Genomic DNA, 19,258 nt, shown 5'->3' on the forward strand with positions numbered 1-19,258 from the left:
AGCGCTCCGCTAGGGAGGAAAAAGGGCACAAGGCAAAAGGGGTAACTAAAGGCGCTCCAAAAGGGAGGAAAAGGCACAAAAACAAGGCAACAACGCTAGGCAACATGAACGAGGACATAAGGACTGTGGACGCTTCCATGCACTGACGGTGACACTTCGGCAACGGAGGGGAGAATGCAGGTGGCTTTTATTGTGTGGGTTGATTGGTGGCAGGTGGTGATAATCATGGGCGGGGACCGGTAATGAGTGAGCGGCAGGAAGGGCAAGTGACCTGGGGTGAGAGGAGAGTTAGGATTTCAGAGTAAAACGGGAAACAGAGACACAAAAATAAAAGCATGAGCCGCCACGCCTGGTGGCGGCGTGACAGTACCCCCCCCTCAACGGCCGGCTCTTGACGGCCCAGGAATGTCAGGGTGATCTTCATAAAATTCATCAATTAACGAGGGATCCACGATGAACCGGGAGGGGACCCATTGCCTTTCCTCCGGGCCGTATCCCTCCCAGTCCACCAGGTATTGTCTTCCGCGGCCCCGATTACGAACATCCAAAAGTTTTCTAACCTTGTAAACGGGGCCGCCTTCAATCATCTCCGGGGGGGGTGGGTCGGGTTCGGAGGGCACCAGTGTGCTTTCATGAACAGGCTTGACTTGGCTGACGTGGAATGTAGGATGAACTCTGAGGGATCGTGGCAGACGGAGTCGAACGGCGGCAGGTCCTATGGACTTGGTTACTGGAAAAGGCCCCACAAATCGCGGGGCCAACTTTGGACATGGTACCTTGAGCCTGAGGTGTTTGGCTGATAGCCAAACTCGCTGGCCTGGACGGTATTCTGGAGCCGGTCTCCTCTTCCGGTCGGCGGCCCTCTTTACCCGGTCTCCCTGGCGTTGAAGCGCCGTCCGGGCCGCCGACCAGACCTTGTGGCACCGACGGATCATGGCTTTGACCGAGGGGACCGTTACCTCCTCTTCCAGTTCGGCGAAGAATGGGGGATCGTAGCCATGGACACACTTGAACGGGGTGAGACCTGTGGCAGATGTGGGCAAAGAGTTGTGCGCGAGCTCGACCCATACTAGATACTTGCTCCAGGTTGTCGGGTTCTGGGAGACGAGGCATCGGAGACCGGTTTCGAGCTGCTGGTTCAGCCGTTCTGCCTGCCCATTGGCCTCAGGATGGTACCCAGAAGTCAGGTTGGCTTTGGCACCTAGGGCTTTGCAAAAGTGAGTCAAAAATCGGGAGACGAACTGTGGTCCACGGTCGGAAACGATGTGTAAGGGGAAACCATAAAACCTGAATATGTGGTGGATCATGATGTCGGCTGTGGTCTTGGCGGATGGGAGCTTGGTTAATGGGATGAAACGAACCATCTTAGAGAATCTGTCGACGACTGTGAGGATTGTGGTTTTACCATGGGATGGTGGTAGTCCGGTCACAAAATCCACTGAAATTTCCGCCCATGGTCTGGATGGAATTGGTAGTGGCTGGAGTAGACCCATCCGGGACTGGTTTGACGTCTTGTTGCGGGCACAGGTAGGACAAGCAGCTACGTAGTCCTTGATTGTGGTCTCCATTGCCGGCCACCAGAATCTCCGGGCGACAGCATACACGGTCCTGCGAACTCCAGGGTGGCAAAATAATCGTGAAGTATGGGCCCAGTGTATTACCTGGGCCCTCAGTTCCTCAGGCACAAAGAGTCGGCGTGGTGGGCATGACGTGGGGGGAGTGACGTTCCGTAGTGCCTCTTTGACGTCGTCCTCAATTTGCCACCTCATGGCCCCGACTATGCAGTCCCGGGGCAGAATGGTCTCAGGCTCGGCTTCCAGTGGTTCGGACTCGTGAATTCTTGATAAAGCGTCAGCCTTGATGTTCTTACTGCCGGGTCTGTAGGTCAGAGAGAAAACGAAGCGGTTAAAAAACAAAGACCATCTGGCCTGTCGAGGGTTGAGTCTTTTGGCCTGGCGTAAGTATTCCAGATTTCGGTGGTCGGTCCAAATCACGAAGGGGAGTTCGGCGCCTTCCAGCCAGTGTCTCCATTCTTCGAGAGCCACCTTCACAGCTAGGAGCTCCCGATCACCGACCGAGTAGTTGCGTTCCGCTTTTGATAATTTTCGTGAGAGGAAAGCGCAGGGATGTGTCTTGCCGTCCTCTTGACAACGCTGGGACAGGACTGCCCCAATACCAATACTCGAGGCGTCCACCTCCACCACGAACTGGCGCTTGGGGTCAGGGACTCTGAGGATAGGGGCATTAGTGAAGCGAGCTTTTAAGTCCTTGAATGCCCCTTCAGCTTCCGTGTTCCACCTAAATCGAACTTGCGGGGAGGTCAAGGCGTGCAGGGGGGCAGCAATGGTGCTGAAGTTTCTGATAAATCGCCGGTAGAAGTTGGCGAATCCGAGGAATTGTTGTACCTTCTTTCGTGAGTCCGGCGTGGGCCAATCCCGCACGGCGCTGACCTTGTCCGCTTCCATCTCCACTTTTCCGGGTGACACGACGAATCCCAAGAAGGAGATGGAGTTGACGTGGAACAGGCTCTTTTCTGCCTTCACGTAAAGCTGGTGATCCAGCAGGCGTTGCAAGACTCGGTCCACGTGGCTTCGATGGCTTGCTTGGTCAGGAGAGTAGATTAGGATATTATCCAGGTAGACATACACAAAGTGGTCGATGAAATCTTTGAGTACTTCGTTAATCATGGCCTGGAAGACTGCGGGAGCGTTCGTGAGGCCGAAAGGCATGACCAGGTACTCGTAATGTCCCCGGGGAGTGTTAAAACCAGTCTTCCATTCATCTCCCTCGCGGATCCGGATGAGGTGATAGGCGTTGCGGAGATCGAGCTTCGTGAAGATTCTAGCTTGTTGCAGCTGGTCAAACACAGAGGACATCAATGGCAAGGGGTACCGGTTCTTAACAGTGATGTCATTCAGGGGACTGTAATCAATGCATGGGCGTAGGGATCCATCCTTTTTACTCACGAAGAAAAAACCTGCGCCTGCAGGTGAGGAAGACGGTCGGATGAGGCCGGCCTTCAAGGAGTCGTCAATATAATTGTTCATGGCTTGGCGTTCGGGTCCTGAGACCGAGTACAGTCTCCCCTTGGGGATGGTTGATCCGGGTTCACCGGAGTATCGTTCTGGGGAGGCCAGTCTCAATCCTACCCCGGTGAATGGCGTGGTCGGTACAGAGAACTCAGGGTGAGGAATCTGTCCAGTGGGAGCTGGCGCTCGACGCCGTGAAAGGCCTACCAGCTCGTGGACCTGGCTGGTCAATTCCTCCATCCGGGACAGCATGGTCTGTTGGGTCCGGTCCTGGTTGTTGAGCCGGGCCTCCTGGCTCTGCAGTGCGGCCTCGACCATGCCTGCTGGGTCCATGCTGGCCGAAGTGTACTGACAAGGCGGGGTCAAGTAGGACTCAGACGCAGGCGTAAGGTAGGCCACCAAGGCAGCAGGTTTATTTCCGGCCAACAGTGGTCTCCTCTCAAACTGAGAGGAGAACAGGGAGGGGAAAAAGTGGAGAACAAAAAGCGCTCCACTAGGGAGGAAAAAACAGGCAAAAGGTACTGGGGACAACAGAAAGCGCTCCGCTAGGGAGGAAAAAGGGCACAAGGCAAAAGGGGTAACTAAAGGCGCTCCAAAAGGGAGGAAAAGGCACAAAAACAAGGCAACAACGCTAGGCAACATGAACGAGGACATAAGGACTGTGGACGCTTCCATGCACTGACGGTGACACTTCGGCAACGGAGGGGAGAATGCAGGTGGCTTTTATTGTGTGGGTTGATTGGTGGCAGGTGGTGATAATCATGGGCGGGGACCGGTAATGAGTGAGCGGCAGGAAGGGCAAGTGACCTGGGGTGAGAGGAGAGTTAGGATTTCAGAGTAAAACGGGAAACAGAGACACAAAAATAAAAGCATGAGCCGCCACGCCTGGTGGCGGCGTGACATCCACGTTCTTTGGGTAATCCAGAGATACTAGTGAAATGTTTTTGTATTAACTCATTCAGTCCCAGTCATTTTCACTGAAACAACCCACTTCCCCCCCAGCTGTTTTACTGGATTTTGACTGATTTTGCAAGGCCCACAGAATATTGTGTTCTGTTGCTATAAAAACATAGAACCTCCCAAAAGAAAGATGTCTCTTCATTCACCAGGAAGAAAAATATATATTTGTATCAGTTTCAATTTTGCAGCAATTAGCATTATAATATAGCTAAGTTTCACCAATATTCACATTCCTGGTGAAAACACAGACAAAAAGAGCTTGTTGCTACATTGCCCTTGCTGATCTCTTATACTCTGCTGCCACCTGCTGGCCATTTTTTTTTCAGAACTACCGTTGCTTTAAGCCACCTCTTCATCTCAGAAGCTGCATCAAAGCCTTATGTATGCTCTTGCATTAACAAAACAAAACGAAACCGAAATGTATTAACACCTTTTTTTGGGAGAGAAGGACAAAGTATTACAAAAACGGTTTTACACGTTTTCGGGATTGAATGAGTTAATGAGAGTAAGAGGAGTTAATGTGTAATGATAATCCTAATCCATGTCAGCCATCACACATTTGAAAGGACCATACTTTTATTGTAAACCAGCATTTGAACAAATATACTGTGTCTGCATGGTGCCCGGTGAATACTGTTTGAATAAGTTAAGGGAATGTCAGGATCGGTGAGCTTTCCTTGTTCCCATGATATTATTTACATGTAGATCAGCTTCCAATTCCGAAGATATATACAAATGACTCACAAAAAAATAGGAATATTGGTCTTATCGGTGAAATTTCAGGATGAACCTTTACAGGCGGGTTCAGTTGACCTCTAAAATTTTGAATGCTCTTGAATGTCCAACTGTTCAATGTTTCGGTACTTCAAGTAGCTGACCAGCAAAGTAGTGCATTTTAGGTTGATCCTAAAATTTGACCCAGAAAACTCTTTGTGAGTAGCATTAATAATAATAAACACTGCAAAATCGCAACCGAATCCAGAATTCATTTCCAGGTAAAGGACCAACTATCCAATAACAAAAAGGCCCGCTAGCGCCTACTCTCCACTTGTCTTGAGTTGCTGATCCTTGTTGTCCAGTTTGTGCACGACCCGAAAGGCCTCCAGGAACTCTGTGAAGTCTATACTGCCGTCCTTGTTGAAGTCGATGCTTCGAGCCAGGTCATCAATGGCTCCGTTGGTGATGTCCACCCCCAGGTGAGCGCTGAAGAGACGCCACGTTTGACGGAACTCTTCGATGGAAATAAGACCTGAATATAACAACGCCAATCTTCATCAATTTGAAGGGAGAAAAAAGTTATTACAAAAAGTGCAGAGCTTCTTTTACCTGAATGATCTTTGTCTATAATGTTGAATATGATCTCAATATCTGTCCTGTATCGAAACAGAGTTTCTGCTAGGTTTGGTGTTACCTAAAAGGGAGGAAAACGGGAACAATTTTGATGGATATTTTTTTTTTTTTAAATGGATAGTTTGTAATGGTGTAGAATAACCGATCTTTTGCTATACAAATGTGATTAGATTGTCCATGTCTGCTATATTTTGAGGCTAGTAGACCGTATATGACCTCTGACCTGAGGCAGCTGTATCCCTGGTCCCATATCCTCAAAGCAGGACTGATAGACCACACTGCCGTCTAGTGCCAGGTGTGCTAAATGGGGACAAAGAGTCCTCCACGGCAGGTCCAGCCTCAGAACAGAACCAAACACCTGAGCCCATTCACTGACCGTCACACAACCTAAAGATTATTGGTGAGCTTTTAAAAAATAAAATAAAAATTTAGGCACAGGAGACAAGAGCGCTTCATGCTTACCGGTATTATTCTGGTCGTACTTCTGGAAGCCTGCAATGAGGTCAGAGCGATGGGCAAACACTTTTTCTTTGAGAGCCCTGAGAGCTGAACCCTCAGCTGCTCGCACTCTGTGAACACAAGTCAAAAATCTTGATCAGAACGAGTAAGATTTTCCATAATTGGTAACTTCAAAATGTTATATTGTGTGATTATAGAATAATCTTTATTATTATTATTATTATTATTATTATTACATTTATTATTATTATTATTATTATTTATCTCCGTATGTATTTATTTAATTTGATCAATTTTCAAATTGACCTTTGAGTCAATGTGAGTTTCCGTGTTGAGCGGCTGACTTGGTACTGGTAGAAGCGTGGAACCAGATCTCGGCCCAGTTTGATGTAAGCCCCTCGGTTGCTTCCCTCCTCATAATAATTGGAAGCAGAAAAGATGGTGATCACCTGTAGCGCAACAAACATCCTGATGTTGAATATTGTAATGGAGAAGTTAATAAGCGTAGTTGAGGTGCTTTACCTGGCCACTGTGACATAGCTCATAACCTTCCTGTTTGCACTCGTGAGATCTGATGATGAGCTGCAGGCCGTGTTGGAGCAGCAGTCGCCGCGTAACGTCAGGCCCGAAGTAACAGCCGCCACCTCTGAAGGTGTTTGGGCTGCAGCCTTCTTGGGTTTTGGGGTCACTCCACAGTATATCCACAATCTGCACCAAAGACAAGCTGAGCTGCAATGTTGAGTGTTCTTCCAAGACTAGAGAATTATTAAAAAGAAATAAACAAAGTTTATAATTGCCTATTGATGGCACAAGATTCTGGCAAAGTAATGCTTTTGTCTAAATTAAGTTCCTCAGCTCACTTGAATAAAATTCCTTGGAGCCAAGTTGCCACAAGATGCTGACAAAGCACTACTTTTGTCTAAATGAAGCACCTCAAGTCACTTTAATAAAGTTCTTTAGAAACAAGATGCCACAAGATCGTGGCAAAGCACTACTTTTGTATGTATATATATATATATATATATATATATATATATATATATATATATATATATATATATATATATATATATATATATATATATATATATATGGGCGGCACGGTAGTCGAGTGGTTTGCACGTCCGCTTTCCGGCTCGGACCTTCCTGGGTGGAGTTTGCATGTTCTCCCCGTGCCCGCATGGGTCTTCTCCGGGTACTCCGGTCTCCGCCCACACTCCAAAGACATGCATGGCAGGTTAATTGGGCGCTCCGAATTGTCCCTAGGTGTGCTTGTGAGTGTGGATGGTTGTTCGTCTCTGTGTGCCCTGCGATTGGTTGGCAACCAGTCCAGGGTGTCCCGCCTACTGCCCAGAGCCAGCTGAGATAGGCGCCAGCAACCCCCGCGACCCTTGTGAGGAATAAGCGGTCAAGAAAATGGATGGATGGATATATATATATATATATATATATATATATATATATATATATATATATATATATATATATATATATATATATATATATATATATATATATATATAAACACATAAACAAATAACAAAGAAAGTTAAAGAAAGTAAAATAAAAGAAACATCCAATAAATGTCAATTTATATGTTCAAGGGAGTAGGAAGAAGTTGAAAACTTATCCAGTAGCACTACTTTTGTCTAAATGAAGCTCCTCAAGTGACATTAGTATAGATCTCCTTTGAAACGAGATGTCACAAGATGGTGACAAAGCGCTACTTTTGTCCAAATGAAGGTCCTCAATTCAATCTGATATAGTTCTTTGGGACAAAGGTGCTGCAAGATTGTGACAAAGCACTACTTTTGTCTAAATGTAGATCCTCAACTCACTTTAATATAGTTCCATAGAAACAAGATGCCACAAGATGGAAGCAAAGGACTACTTTTGTCTAAATGAAGGTCCTCAAATCTAATACAGTTCCTTGGGCTGAACGTGCCACAAGATGTGACAAAGCACTACTTTTGTCCAAATAAAGATCCTCAAGTCACTTTAATATAGCTCCTTAGAAACAAGATGTCATAAGATGGTGACGAAACACTACTTTTGTCTAAATCAGGGGTGGCAAACTGCAGTCCTCAAGGGCCAGAGTCCTGCAGGTTTTATAGATTCCCTACTCGAAGTGCAGCTGATTCCAATTAACAGGCTCGTTACCAGGCTTCTGCAGAGCTTGCTGATGAGCTGATCATGAATCAGCTGTGTTGAAGAAGTGAAATAACCAAAACCTGAAGGACTGCGGCCCTCGAGGACCGGATCTCGCCACCCCTGGTCTAAATGAAGCTCCTAAAGTCACTTTAATATAGTTCCTCAGAAACAAGACTTCAGAAGATGGTAGCAAAGCACTACTTTTGTCCAAATGAAGCCCTCAATGCACTTTAATATAGCTCCTTAGAAATAAGATGTCACAAGATGGTGACAAAGCACTATTGTCCAAATGAAGGTCCTGAAGTCAATCTGATATAGTTCCTTGGGCCAAAGGTGCCGCAGGATGGTGACGAAGCACTACTTTTGTCTAAATGAAGCTCCTAACATCACTTTAATGTAATTCCTTAGAAACAAGATGTCACAAGATGGTGGCAAAGTACACATTTTGCCCAAAGCTCCTTATCTCAGTTCAATATAGTTCCTTGACACCAAGCTGCCACAAGAGGGCAATAAAAACTACTTATGACGTCTAAATGAAGCTCCTCAACACACGTGACGAGGATTCCTCTGCACCAAGACACCATAAGATACTTGCCTATTGATGCCACAAGATGGTGGCAAAAAAGTACTTTTCTATTGCCCAGGAATCACTTCAACATTATTCCTTGGCATCAAGACCCAACAGGGTGGCGCGAACACTGGACTCTCACCTGTTTCCATTCCTGCTCATTTTGTGGAGGCAAGGGAGGCGGAATTGAGGTTGCAGAATCCAGGAAAGGCACTTGGAGAATGTTTATATTATACGGCATATTGGGAGAGGACGGGCACGGATGAGGTGAGAAGCACGAGGGGGTGTGTGGAGAGCAGAGTGAAGAAGATGAAGATGAGGAAGAGGACGAGGAGGTGGAGGCAAAGCTGTCCTGCTGGCTCAGTCTGGAGCGCCTCCTTCTAAAGCAAAATACAAACAAGAAACTGCTTTTAAGATGAGAAGACATGTCTGATAGAACCCCAGTTCTGTTTGAGCTCTGACCTCAGGTTTGGGGTTCTTTGGTTTTTAGAATGACTGCGAGAAGTGTCGGTGCATCTCATTCTTTTCATCTGTTTGTTGGACTGACTGATGTCCAGCTGCTCCAATCTGCGTCTGGGAAGCCTCAGTGCAGATTTTACCTGGCAATTGTAATGTGGGGCGAAAATATCTAAGTCAGTCAATAGTGTCATACGTTTCAGAGAGGACTCACATGGTTATAGGATTGTCATACATGTATAAATTATGACTTTTTTTGTGCTGCATTTGGCTGAGAGGCATAGCACACTTTGGACTGTTTGCCAGTCATTCACAGGGTTAGTGTGATGCCCTCTTTATATATATATATATATATATATATATATATACAGTATAAAGGTTATGCCCAATATGGAGGACAATTTAAGAACCGGCATTAAAAAATAAATAAATAAGACCATTTGTTTTATAACTTTTTTTGTATTCAAGTAAAACACAAACTAGCAAATTTAATTAGTCAAGCTCAACCATCATCAAGACATTTTGAGAGCTAGCCGTGCTGTACTCAGGCACCTGAAAATCATTGCAGGCCATGACAACAAAATTTGAATAAATCCTTCACAATTAAATAAAGTTATGGTTTATTTAAATAATTATTTAAGTTTGGTATTAATGTTCTGTAATTACAATTATATTGTTGTAAATCAACACTTATGTTACAGGTCTTGCTAAAGCATACGTGCTAACTGTGTTAGCTGCGGTGCTAACTGGTCAAAAAATAAACTTGGCTATACCAAGAAATATTTTGATAGTATTTAGTAACAGAGTTGCATCGTTTGAATGGCACACTTCATCATGGCTGAAAACATTTACAAATAAATAAATTAATAAAATAAAAAAATAGAAGACCTGATTTCTAGCCTGGTCAGTGCAATTAGCTTGATGTAATGTGGTTTTAGTAACAGGTTGGGGCAAGTATCTTGACAAACAACATCAGCGCATAGTTACTATACTAACGTGTCAACAGTTCAGAAAATGTTACATCCTCTCTCAGGACAACTATAATGTACACAAGTGAATGTTTATGTATTCTTTGTATGGATTATTTGACTTTAAAATATCCTGCCATTGGGTATAAAGTATTTAATCATGAATATGTGAGTCATTAATAAAAGAAAAAAAAAATCCTTCCCACAGTTTGAGCATGATAGATTCTGAGCTATACGCTACAACAGTTAAGGTAGCTTTTGTCTCCCTTCCTGACCTTGTGCCGGTCAATGACACTGAGGAAGTCTAGGTCAGTTTGGTCCGATATGCCCCCATGAACAATTAGGACTTTCCCGTCTATCACTGTGGCAACAGGCAGAAGACTGAAGACGTCCTGAAAAAGCTGCAGGATCTCACATCCATTAGTCTGTACACAGGAAACAAAAAACATGTTACATAAAGAAGTTTCGGCATTGAGGGATCATTACTTCACCATCAAACCTTGTACTTCTGCATGACCTCTTTTGTGAACCCATATCTGAAATAAAAACATAAAATATCTTAAGAATAGCTGAGTATGACTTTGGCCACAGACAAGCTGAAAGTGTTAAACCAAAAAACAAGGCCTGTGGGTTAAACATATTTGTTTTCTGTGTTTATATGCCACGTCCTGTTTACCTGAGGTTCATGATGTGGTCCTCGTGATTTCCTCGGTTAAGATGCATGTAGTCGGGGTAAAGTAGAAGGTAAGCAAACAGGAGGATGACCACCTCAATGGACTTTTTCCCCCGGTCCACAAAGTCTCCATTAAACACATATGGCGTCTCAGCAGAAGGAAGGCCGTTCTGATTGATATAAATTCAAATCAGCCACACGACTTGAGTGCAGTGGTTCTCAATTGGTGGGTTGCGGCCACGTTATCAAAATTTACAGGTCATCCTCGTTTTAGTTTTTGTAAATGTGACACGTAATTAGACTATATAACCAAAATCTGTTTGTCTTCATTTGTCAAAAGGCAAAAATAACAAAGCCAAGACATTCATTACCTTATAAAATATAAGAAGCAAGTCATCAAGTCGCCCATGAAGATCACCTACACATACAGTAATAGAATAAATGCATGGATATGACAGTTAAAGGGTGTGTACAAAGTTGAATGCCTCCAAAATCACACAATTTGGAAACAATCCGCTTTTTCAGATGCTTCCAACTGTCACAGAATTTCACAATCAGCAGGGACAGGTATGTTTGGAGGAGGACTCAAGTGCCTGAAAATATGCAAATCATGTCCTTCCTTGAAGGGCTGTGATGAAGACGGTGAGCTGTATTTAATATCCTTTAGTACCGTTTAACCAACAGGCTGGTTACTGTTTTGACTATGCAGAAAGCATCTGCCTACCACATATAGTGATCTCCTTTGTGTAGGATGTGGAAAGATGGATGATGTTGGGCATTTGTTTGAGGAGCTTCTTGGTTTCATACAGCAGTTGCAGCACGTATCTGGCATGGAGAGTCTGCACAGAGGAAGATAAGATTCGAGTACACAATGTTGTCCTAAAGTATATTTCTATCTGTTTCCGTTTTGCAGCAATTAGCATTAGAATATAGCTAAGTTTCATCATTATTCACAAATCTGTTGGGGACAGTGTCATGGTTCGGTTCTCAGCCCTGTTGTGCTTGTCTCTTTCAGTGCCTGTAACGAGGGGGGCGTTCCCCAGCGCCGCACCTGCAACGCGTTGGTAATCAAGGCTTTAAAAGGACTCCGAACAGCACTGACAGCTGTCGGATTATTATTTGCTCACCATTGTGTCCAAGTGTTCTCCGCTAGTGATGGCAAAATGAAGCCCCGTAAAGCAGTGAAGCCCTGCAGTGAAATGCTTCACACACACGTAGGGGCTTCAAGATGATTCATTTCCTCGACTACGCCATCATGTGGACAGAAAAATGTATAACATGCTTGGTGCATGCAATAAAATGGTGGGGTGTAAATCATGCTCTAAATACAAAAGAATATATATTTGAAGAGTGTTTTAACATGAATTGTTCTGTGTTACTTTGTCTGTTTGTGCTTATGCAACAAGTGAAAATGTGAAATAAGGAGGTAATATAAAGTGCTTATTCATTTTTATTTAAAAACTTTTTTCTGAAGTTTTTGGACTCAGGCGGTTTCTTTTTTTTGCAGAGAATTTCACCTGCTTTGGAAAAAAACTCTTTCACATGGTACTGATGAAGCAGGGGTGCATCGATATGAGATAGCAAGTTTGTATAGAATTGGACGCGTATATTTCTGTGATTCCCAGTACTGAAGGGGACTTTCAACTGTGAACAGAAAAATGTGAATTTTATGTGTTGTCACATTTTATTTTATTTTATTATTGGAATCTGTTAAAATAGTACCGTAATTGCAGTGCATTACCTTCTGAGGTGAGATCTGCTCAAAGTGCTCCTAAACAAGGGAAAATCTCTTTCTTGCTGGTTCCATCGCAAAAAGAAGCTCGTCAAATCGAATGCCAAAAGCAAAAAAAGTAGCGCAATAAGGGACCCGAAAACACAAAAAGTGAAGGGGAATCCATAGCGTTTCTTTGCCGCTTTTATTTCGAACTACACTCAAACCTAGCGAATCATTTCCTGAATCAGTCACGTGGTACACCCGCTTCGCGGGGCTTCAAACGTCATCACGTACGTCATCGACACACGCATTGAATCGCCGTTCATGAACCACTCATCTGCATTACTCGGCACACGCTTCAGGGATTCGACCCGAGAAGCACATCACTATTCTCCGCGTTCTCCTGTTTGGTAAAATCATAGTATCTGTTTTTGTCCTCGGTTAATTCTGTATTCACGTGTGTATATCCGCGTCGCTTTCTGTTGTTTACTCCGCCTTTGATTGTCTCCGCATTCTATTTCGTGTAGTCCTTGCCGGGTGCAAGTGTTTTGTGTTTGCTATTCTGTCCTTGCCTTTTGCAAGTGTTTTATGTTACATTCGCGTTCCGTGCCGTTTGCTAGTGTTATGTGTTACCTTCGTGCTCCTTGCCTTTTGCAAGTGTTTTTTGTTATATTCGTGCTCCTTGCCTTTTGCAAGTGTTTTCTGTTACCTTCGGGTTCCTTGCTGTGTGCAAGTGTTTTTTGTGATTCTCGTTATCTTGCCTGCGAGCAAGATTTGCTTCTTCGGTTTGACCAAAGAATAAATCGACATTGTTTTCCTTCTCTGAGCCTGCCTTTCTGGGATCTGTTTTTCATCGACTCGGTCGAGTCGTGTCAGAATAATCCGACCATGGATCCCGCAGACTCAGAAGAGGTGAGAAGGGCATTGGCCAGTCAGGGACAACGGGTCGGGCAAACCGAGACCACCTTGGCCGGTCTTCAAGAGGTGGTGGGCAGGCTTGCTCATCGTTGTGAGAAGATGTTCGGGAGGCTCGAGCAGCTCAGTTCCCGCGGGGTGCAGAACCCGGAACTTCCGCGTTCGGCGCTCCCGGTTACACATAGAGAACCCGTTTTTCCCCACCCATCACGCTACGATGGACAGCCTGGAGGTTGCGGTCAGTTTTTGCATCAGTGTTTGCTCATTTTCGACCAGCAACCAGTTACTTACGCTCGGGACCAGTCCAAAGTAGCGTTCATTATGAGCCTCCTGTCTGGTCAAGCCGCTACATGGGCGATGGTGGTGAGCAACGCGCGACCAGACCTTCGGTCCTCTTTCCCCAATTTTGTTGGTGAATTTCAACGCGTGTTTGATCATCCGGTTAGGGGGAGAGAGGCCGGGGGTCGGTTGCTAGATTTAGTACAGGGGGAGAGATCGGTCGCTGATTATTCGATCGAATTTCGCATATTGGCCGCCGAGAGCGGGTTTGGGGACTGTGAGTTGCGGAGTATCTTTCGTCGGGGACTGAATACGCAACTTAAGGATGAACTGGCAGTTCGCGATGACACGAGCTCTCTAGAGGGACTTATTGATCTAACGATCCGTTTGGATAACCGGGTACGGGAACGTTGCCGGGAGCGTGCTGTTGAGCGGCGTGGAGCGGCCGTCAACGACATGTCCGGACTCTCTCTCAACGACGTCGCTGAAGCGCGCACCCTTCCAGGACCTCCGGACAACGGAGGGGAGCCCATGCAAATGGGTGGTGGACGCCTGCACCCTGAGGAGCGTCGTCGCCGGTGGCTCGCTGGAGCCTGCCTCTACTGCGGTCAACCTGGGCATCGAGTGGCGTCGTGCCCAGCACGACCTTCACGCCGGACGCGGCCGACCGCTCGACTGGGGGGCCGTGCCGATGAGTCCCTGGAGTCCGAGGAGGATGCGAATCAGGGTAAGCATGAACCGGGGGGAACCGAACCAAGCCCGTCGACGGGGTCTACTCTCAGCGATAAACGGCTAGAATTGTCGGGGGAGCTGTCAGGATACGGGATGAGCCTTAGGGTAAGTGCGCTAATCGATTCAGGGGCAGATGATTGTTTTATAGACCCGTGTGTTGTAGAAGCCCGGTAGAGACCTTAGAAGTGTTTTTTTGTGATTCTCGTTATCTTGCCTGCGAGCAAGATTTGCTTCTTCGTTTGACCAAAGAATAAATCGACATTGTTTTCCTTCTCTGAGCCTGCCTTTCTGGGATCTGTTTTTCATCGACTCGGTCGAGTCGTGTCAGACAGAGCTTTTTGCAGCAAAGCCCTGGTTAATCTCTTATACTCTGGTGTCACCTGCTGACCGTTTTTTTTAATACAGAGGCTGCATCAAAGGCTCTGTATGCTCTAGCATAAAAAACAAACATTAAAAAAAAACCAAAACATATAATACGTATTTGGACGCCTGGTAATATTTAAAATGGAACGCATTTTTACGTTTTTGGGGGCAAATGAGTTAAACATCTTTCCATATACAAGCCAAGCACTGAAAAGTGTCACAATGAACCTGCTGCTCTTTAAAGGCGCCGAGAAGAGCGTTCGTGTCGGACACGGAGAGGGGAAACGACAGTCGTGGCCCCACGTACGACTCCGGAACGTGGATGCCGTCGTAGCAGGCCTCTCGGTCTAACCAGGGGTCAATCACGGGCTCCAGGAGCTGGGAGATCAGATCTGTTAACCACAGTGAGGGAAGGCGTGGGAGCAAAAAGCAGAATCAGATGTACTACAGGGTTACGATGATTACAACAGAAAAATCCTTCACATAATAATCCATTGTGTTGTTCACGCTTAAAAACATATAAACCTCGAACTGTGCTGTTAAAACTGGATTAAGAAGAGCTCTTTTAGAAATAGTAAGATTAAATCTGTAATACTATTGCATGTTTTCCGGTTTAGATTTTAATCTGTTGTTTTGTTCCTAAAAATATATATTTAATATTGTATTTCACTGCAAGATTATGCACAGGTTGAACATCAATAGTAGGTCTAAACATAAAAAAAAAGTGCTTAAATAATGATGATTGAATTGGCTATGTTATTAGACCATACAATTATGACAACTTTTCAAGGCACCTTGTATATAAGAATTAGAAACATGATCTCTAAATAGACTTGATTTACCTTCCTTACTATTTTTATGTATTTGCCACCAAAGGTGACTAAACGTCCTCTATTATGCCACACACAGATGTGTCATAAATGGCAACATGGCCTTTTTCCATCACCTCATTGGACTGAAAAGAAGACCATCTAGATGATGAGCTTTACAAATGTGCATCAGGCTTTTTAGCTGAATGAGTGGGTCAGTGCACCCTTAAGCCACAGCTGTTTCAGTGCGACACACCGCGTTCACATTAGTTGCTAGGTAACGCAATGGGGCTTTCACATCCAAACAACAAAAGAGCATTGCTAATGAAAGTGGTGCTTAGTTTGATTGACTGAAGGCTACAAATGTGATTGAAAACATTTTAATTGTTCACTAGTTTATTACTTAGTTATGATACAGAATTGTGTCATCAAAAAAAAAAAAAAAACACTTGAAAAAAGGACTACAGTGAACCCGTCAATCATGGAGCATACGGTCCCCACCCACAGGTGAAAATAAGAGATGTAACAAACCCTTTCATTTTCATTTTAACATTGAACATATTTATGGGAAAAGATGCCAAGTGCGCTTGCATCAAGTTGTTTAGTTGTCACTCCCAGCTGCAGTTTACTATAAAACTGTCACATACATCAGAATTAAACAATTCATAGTGGTGCCTTGAGATATGAGTTTAATTTGTTCCATGACCATTATCATGACTCAAATCATTTTCCCAGAAAACCCAACACATTTTGTAATGGTTTTTTCCCAATAAGGAAACTATTAGCACTATAATATAATACTTCACATGGACTTAAAGTGTTTGTGCATCATGATTTAATGCTGCAATTCAATTCATTGTGCTGCTCCTTCTGGTGTTTCCACTGGGGGGCAGGAAATATATACTTGCAAATAGAATGGTGCAGTGATCTGTCAAAATGTGTTGGTCAACTGTGTACGAACATCCATTGCTTTAAGATGCCTTTCTAAATTTCTACTGATGCTATTCATTAGCCTCTGTATGGAGATTCCCATTATGTGTTAGCATTAAGCTAGCAGGGGTGTTTCTGCGGCAAAGTTCTTTAAATAGACATGTAATTCTGCTTTTTTTTTTTTTTTTAGATTATTAGATTATTACTGAACTAGTGTTCATTATCTCCCAAACTGCCGCCTTCTTCAGTTGTCTGATTCGGACAGTTTATGCAGCACCTCTCGGTCTTACCTGGCCTGTTTCCATTCAGCTGGGTAAAGTTGTCAAGCATGAAGCTGAAGAAACCTGACAGCTGAAGAAAACACAATCAAACAAAAAGCTAGCAGTGATGTGAGGGCTACAATTTAGTTGCCATAAAGACGTCACACAATGCTTCCTGTCCTGGAGACTCACCTGGAGCTGATCCTGTTCGCCGGCATATTCGATGGACTGGAAGATGTTCCATGTGTAGCGTCGCCTCATCTCCAGGCGGGCCATGTAACGGCGGTACCAGCGTTGGATCAGCACAGCTGCCTTCATAGCTACATGGGCGACACAAAAACTGCTTCATGCCTCACTAGCAAAAATTGAACTGTGATACTAGTATGCAGAAATGTCATACAGTAGTGGCAGACATTAATAGGAAAAAATCTTTATAGGTAAGAGCGTACTACTACATGAAACTTAAGAAATCATTTGCTCTTACTTAGTGCTGAACTTGGTGACTTTGCTTCATCTGTGTGACCAAAAAATAGAAGTCAGCATTAGAACGTGTTAATTGAATAAAATGACTTGCAAAGCAACGTAAATACACAGCACCAATGAGAGGGGAGAGCGTTAACAAGGCACCAGGGAGGACAGGAGCAACAGCGGGACTGGCAACGCTCCGCAAATTACACAGCTTTCAAGACACACAACAGAAGAACAGAGGACACTAGAGATCACAAGCATCTGTCAGAAATGTACTGTAGTAGTTTGTGTTGAGAAACGCCGCCATTTTGTATTCCCTAATAAGCAGAATTCAACATCTGTTTGATCTATGAATGTACCAATATTTCCTGGTTCAGTTACAATGAGGATTTCAACAACATGTTTTGATATAATGAAGTTAAGATGACACCTAACATTTATCAAAAGCAACGTGAGTGTGATCAGCAGGTTACCACAGACTAGGAGTGTCACAGAAAGGCATTCAAGTTGATGTTTAACAGGTCACCGTTCATGTCTGAGCGACACCCTACCTGTCACCCTCATCACTTGCGTCTCTATGGCAACCGAGGCGCCGCATCCCATGATGAGCAGTGAGAAGGCTCACGAGTTGCATGAATGGAAAAAGGTGGTTCACATTTGGCAGGTGGCGTCTGGAATGGTGAGGCTGGAGTGCTTAGCACAGTCCTGGGACCAAAATGGGATATGAAATGAGTATAGGCCACTGAAACATTTTTTTTTTTTTTTTTTTTTTTTTAAACAGTCAAAAGGTCAAATGTTGATTTTTATTTTTTTTTCCATTAAAAAAAAAAAATAGTGTAATGAAAAAATAAAAAACTCAGGGTAAACAGATTTAATTTCAATTGATGTTTAAATTTCTAACCATCCAAAAATAATAAAAATCTATCAAATTCAAGCTATATTAAAAATAAATAAATTAAAAAAAAAAGTGTGAAAATAATCAATTTCAGGTGGCACACAATGTGGTAATTTTGTCTAATCTGAGTTTTAATTTCAATTAAAAAAAAAAAAAAAGGCTGGCTAGGTGAAAAATTCTGTCATTAAATATTTTTTGTTATAAAAATATAAATTTAAATTCAATCTCAGGCGGCTAAAAAATACAAGATCCAATTTAGAATTTGTTTCACTTTCCGAAAGTTTTTTTTTTTTTTTCTCTTAAATATGAATTTTAAGGCATTTAATTTCAGATAGGTAGAAAATGTTGAATTTTAATGATTTTAAAAAAATGGTAGAAATTCAAATAGAAATTAGTTGGCACACAAATACCTCAAGGCATCTATTCTACCAAAGATTCAATATGTATTGCTACTTCCATGTTTTGTTTTGTTTTTACATTTGAGTTTGAATGTGAAATTAACATTGAATTTTTATTTCCACAGGATATTTTAATAAAACATACCTTGTGCTATTTTAGTATAATTGAGTTTGATTTTTCATGTACAGGATTAAAAAAAAAAAAAAAAAAAAGAATTGTTTAACACTGACACATCCAAGGAACTGTTTGCAATTTAACACAACTATGTAATTTAATTTATTTTAATCAAAGACAAACACATTCAGGTAAATTAAAGCAGCCCACTGCGCTTAATCCTGCTTCCTTAACACCCGCAATTAAGGCTCTCCGTCCTGAACAATAAGAGAGTGAATAAAAGTGATGCTCCTACCTGCGCAACGTTTACAAGCCAGGCACAAACCACAAGAGGAATCCATGTTTTTATCCGTTGCAAACTGTGCCATCTTTATTGCATGGCCATGTCTGAGATTGAGACTGTGCAACCCATAAAGGAGGAAAAGGAGGGGGTGAGGGTATCGAAGAGGCGGTGACATCATCAGGTGATCCCATAACATGGATCTAGTTGAGTGATTCCATAGCCACCCTGCCATGAGAGATGAGTTGTGCCACAGAAAATTATCCTAGATTCTCACTTGCACTTGCACTACACTAGCAAATAGTACGGCTTGCCGAAAACGTAATACTAGCTTCATGTAGGCTACATATTCCCATCTATATTACACTGCCCCCATGTGGTCAAGACACACAAACCAGAAAGAGCAGCACAATGTCCAGTTAAAAAAAAAAAAAAAAAAATCATATTGTGTTTGCCAATAATATGTTTTTAGTTAAATAGAAGTGT

General features: G+C 43.5%; 1 protein-coding gene across 1 annotated transcript; it reads right to left on the minus strand.

Moving 5' to 3' along the window:
- Positions 1-5,026: 5,026 nt before the first annotated feature.
- Positions 5,027-19,032, minus strand: LOC144017286 (serine/threonine-protein phosphatase with EF-hands 1-like). Its single transcript, XM_077518678.1, has 19 exons — positions 18,788-19,032; positions 17,636-17,789; positions 17,101-17,130; positions 16,809-16,936; positions 16,647-16,707; positions 14,846-15,009; positions 11,339-11,453; positions 10,986-11,032; positions 10,618-10,784; positions 10,441-10,477; positions 10,217-10,366; positions 8,980-9,116; positions 8,660-8,897; positions 6,321-6,506; positions 6,105-6,247; positions 5,802-5,908; positions 5,563-5,726; positions 5,316-5,400; positions 5,027-5,238 (listed from the first exon to the last, which is right to left on the minus strand). The coding sequence occupies exons 2-19, from the start codon at positions 17,685-17,687 to the stop codon at positions 5,027-5,029; spliced, it is 2,223 nt and encodes a 740-aa protein (XP_077374804.1). The 5' UTR covers positions 17,688-17,789; positions 18,788-19,032.
- Positions 19,033-19,258: the final 226 nt, after the last annotated feature.

The sequence above is a fragment of the Festucalex cinctus genome, chromosome 4 (genome assembly GCF_051991245.1).
Source record: "Festucalex cinctus isolate MCC-2025b chromosome 4, RoL_Fcin_1.0, whole genome shotgun sequence".
NCBI classification, from domain to species: Eukaryota; Metazoa; Chordata; class Actinopteri; order Syngnathiformes; family Syngnathidae; genus Festucalex; species Festucalex cinctus.

Excerpts from the sequence above, each read along its gene's own strand:
- LOC144017286 (XM_077518678.1), bottom strand. The coding sequence starts at position 17,687 with ATGGGATGCGGCGCCTCGGTTGCCATAGAGACGCAAGTGATGAGGGTG. Across the intron at positions 11,454-14,845 it reads GCGCCTTTAAAGAGCAGCAG|ACTCTCCATGCCAGATACGT; the intron begins GTTCATTGTGAC and ends TCCTCTGTGCAG. Across the intron at positions 5,727-5,801 it reads GTACGACCAGAATAATACCG|GTTGTGTGACGGTCAGTGAA; the intron begins GTAAGCATGAAG and ends AATAATCTTTAG.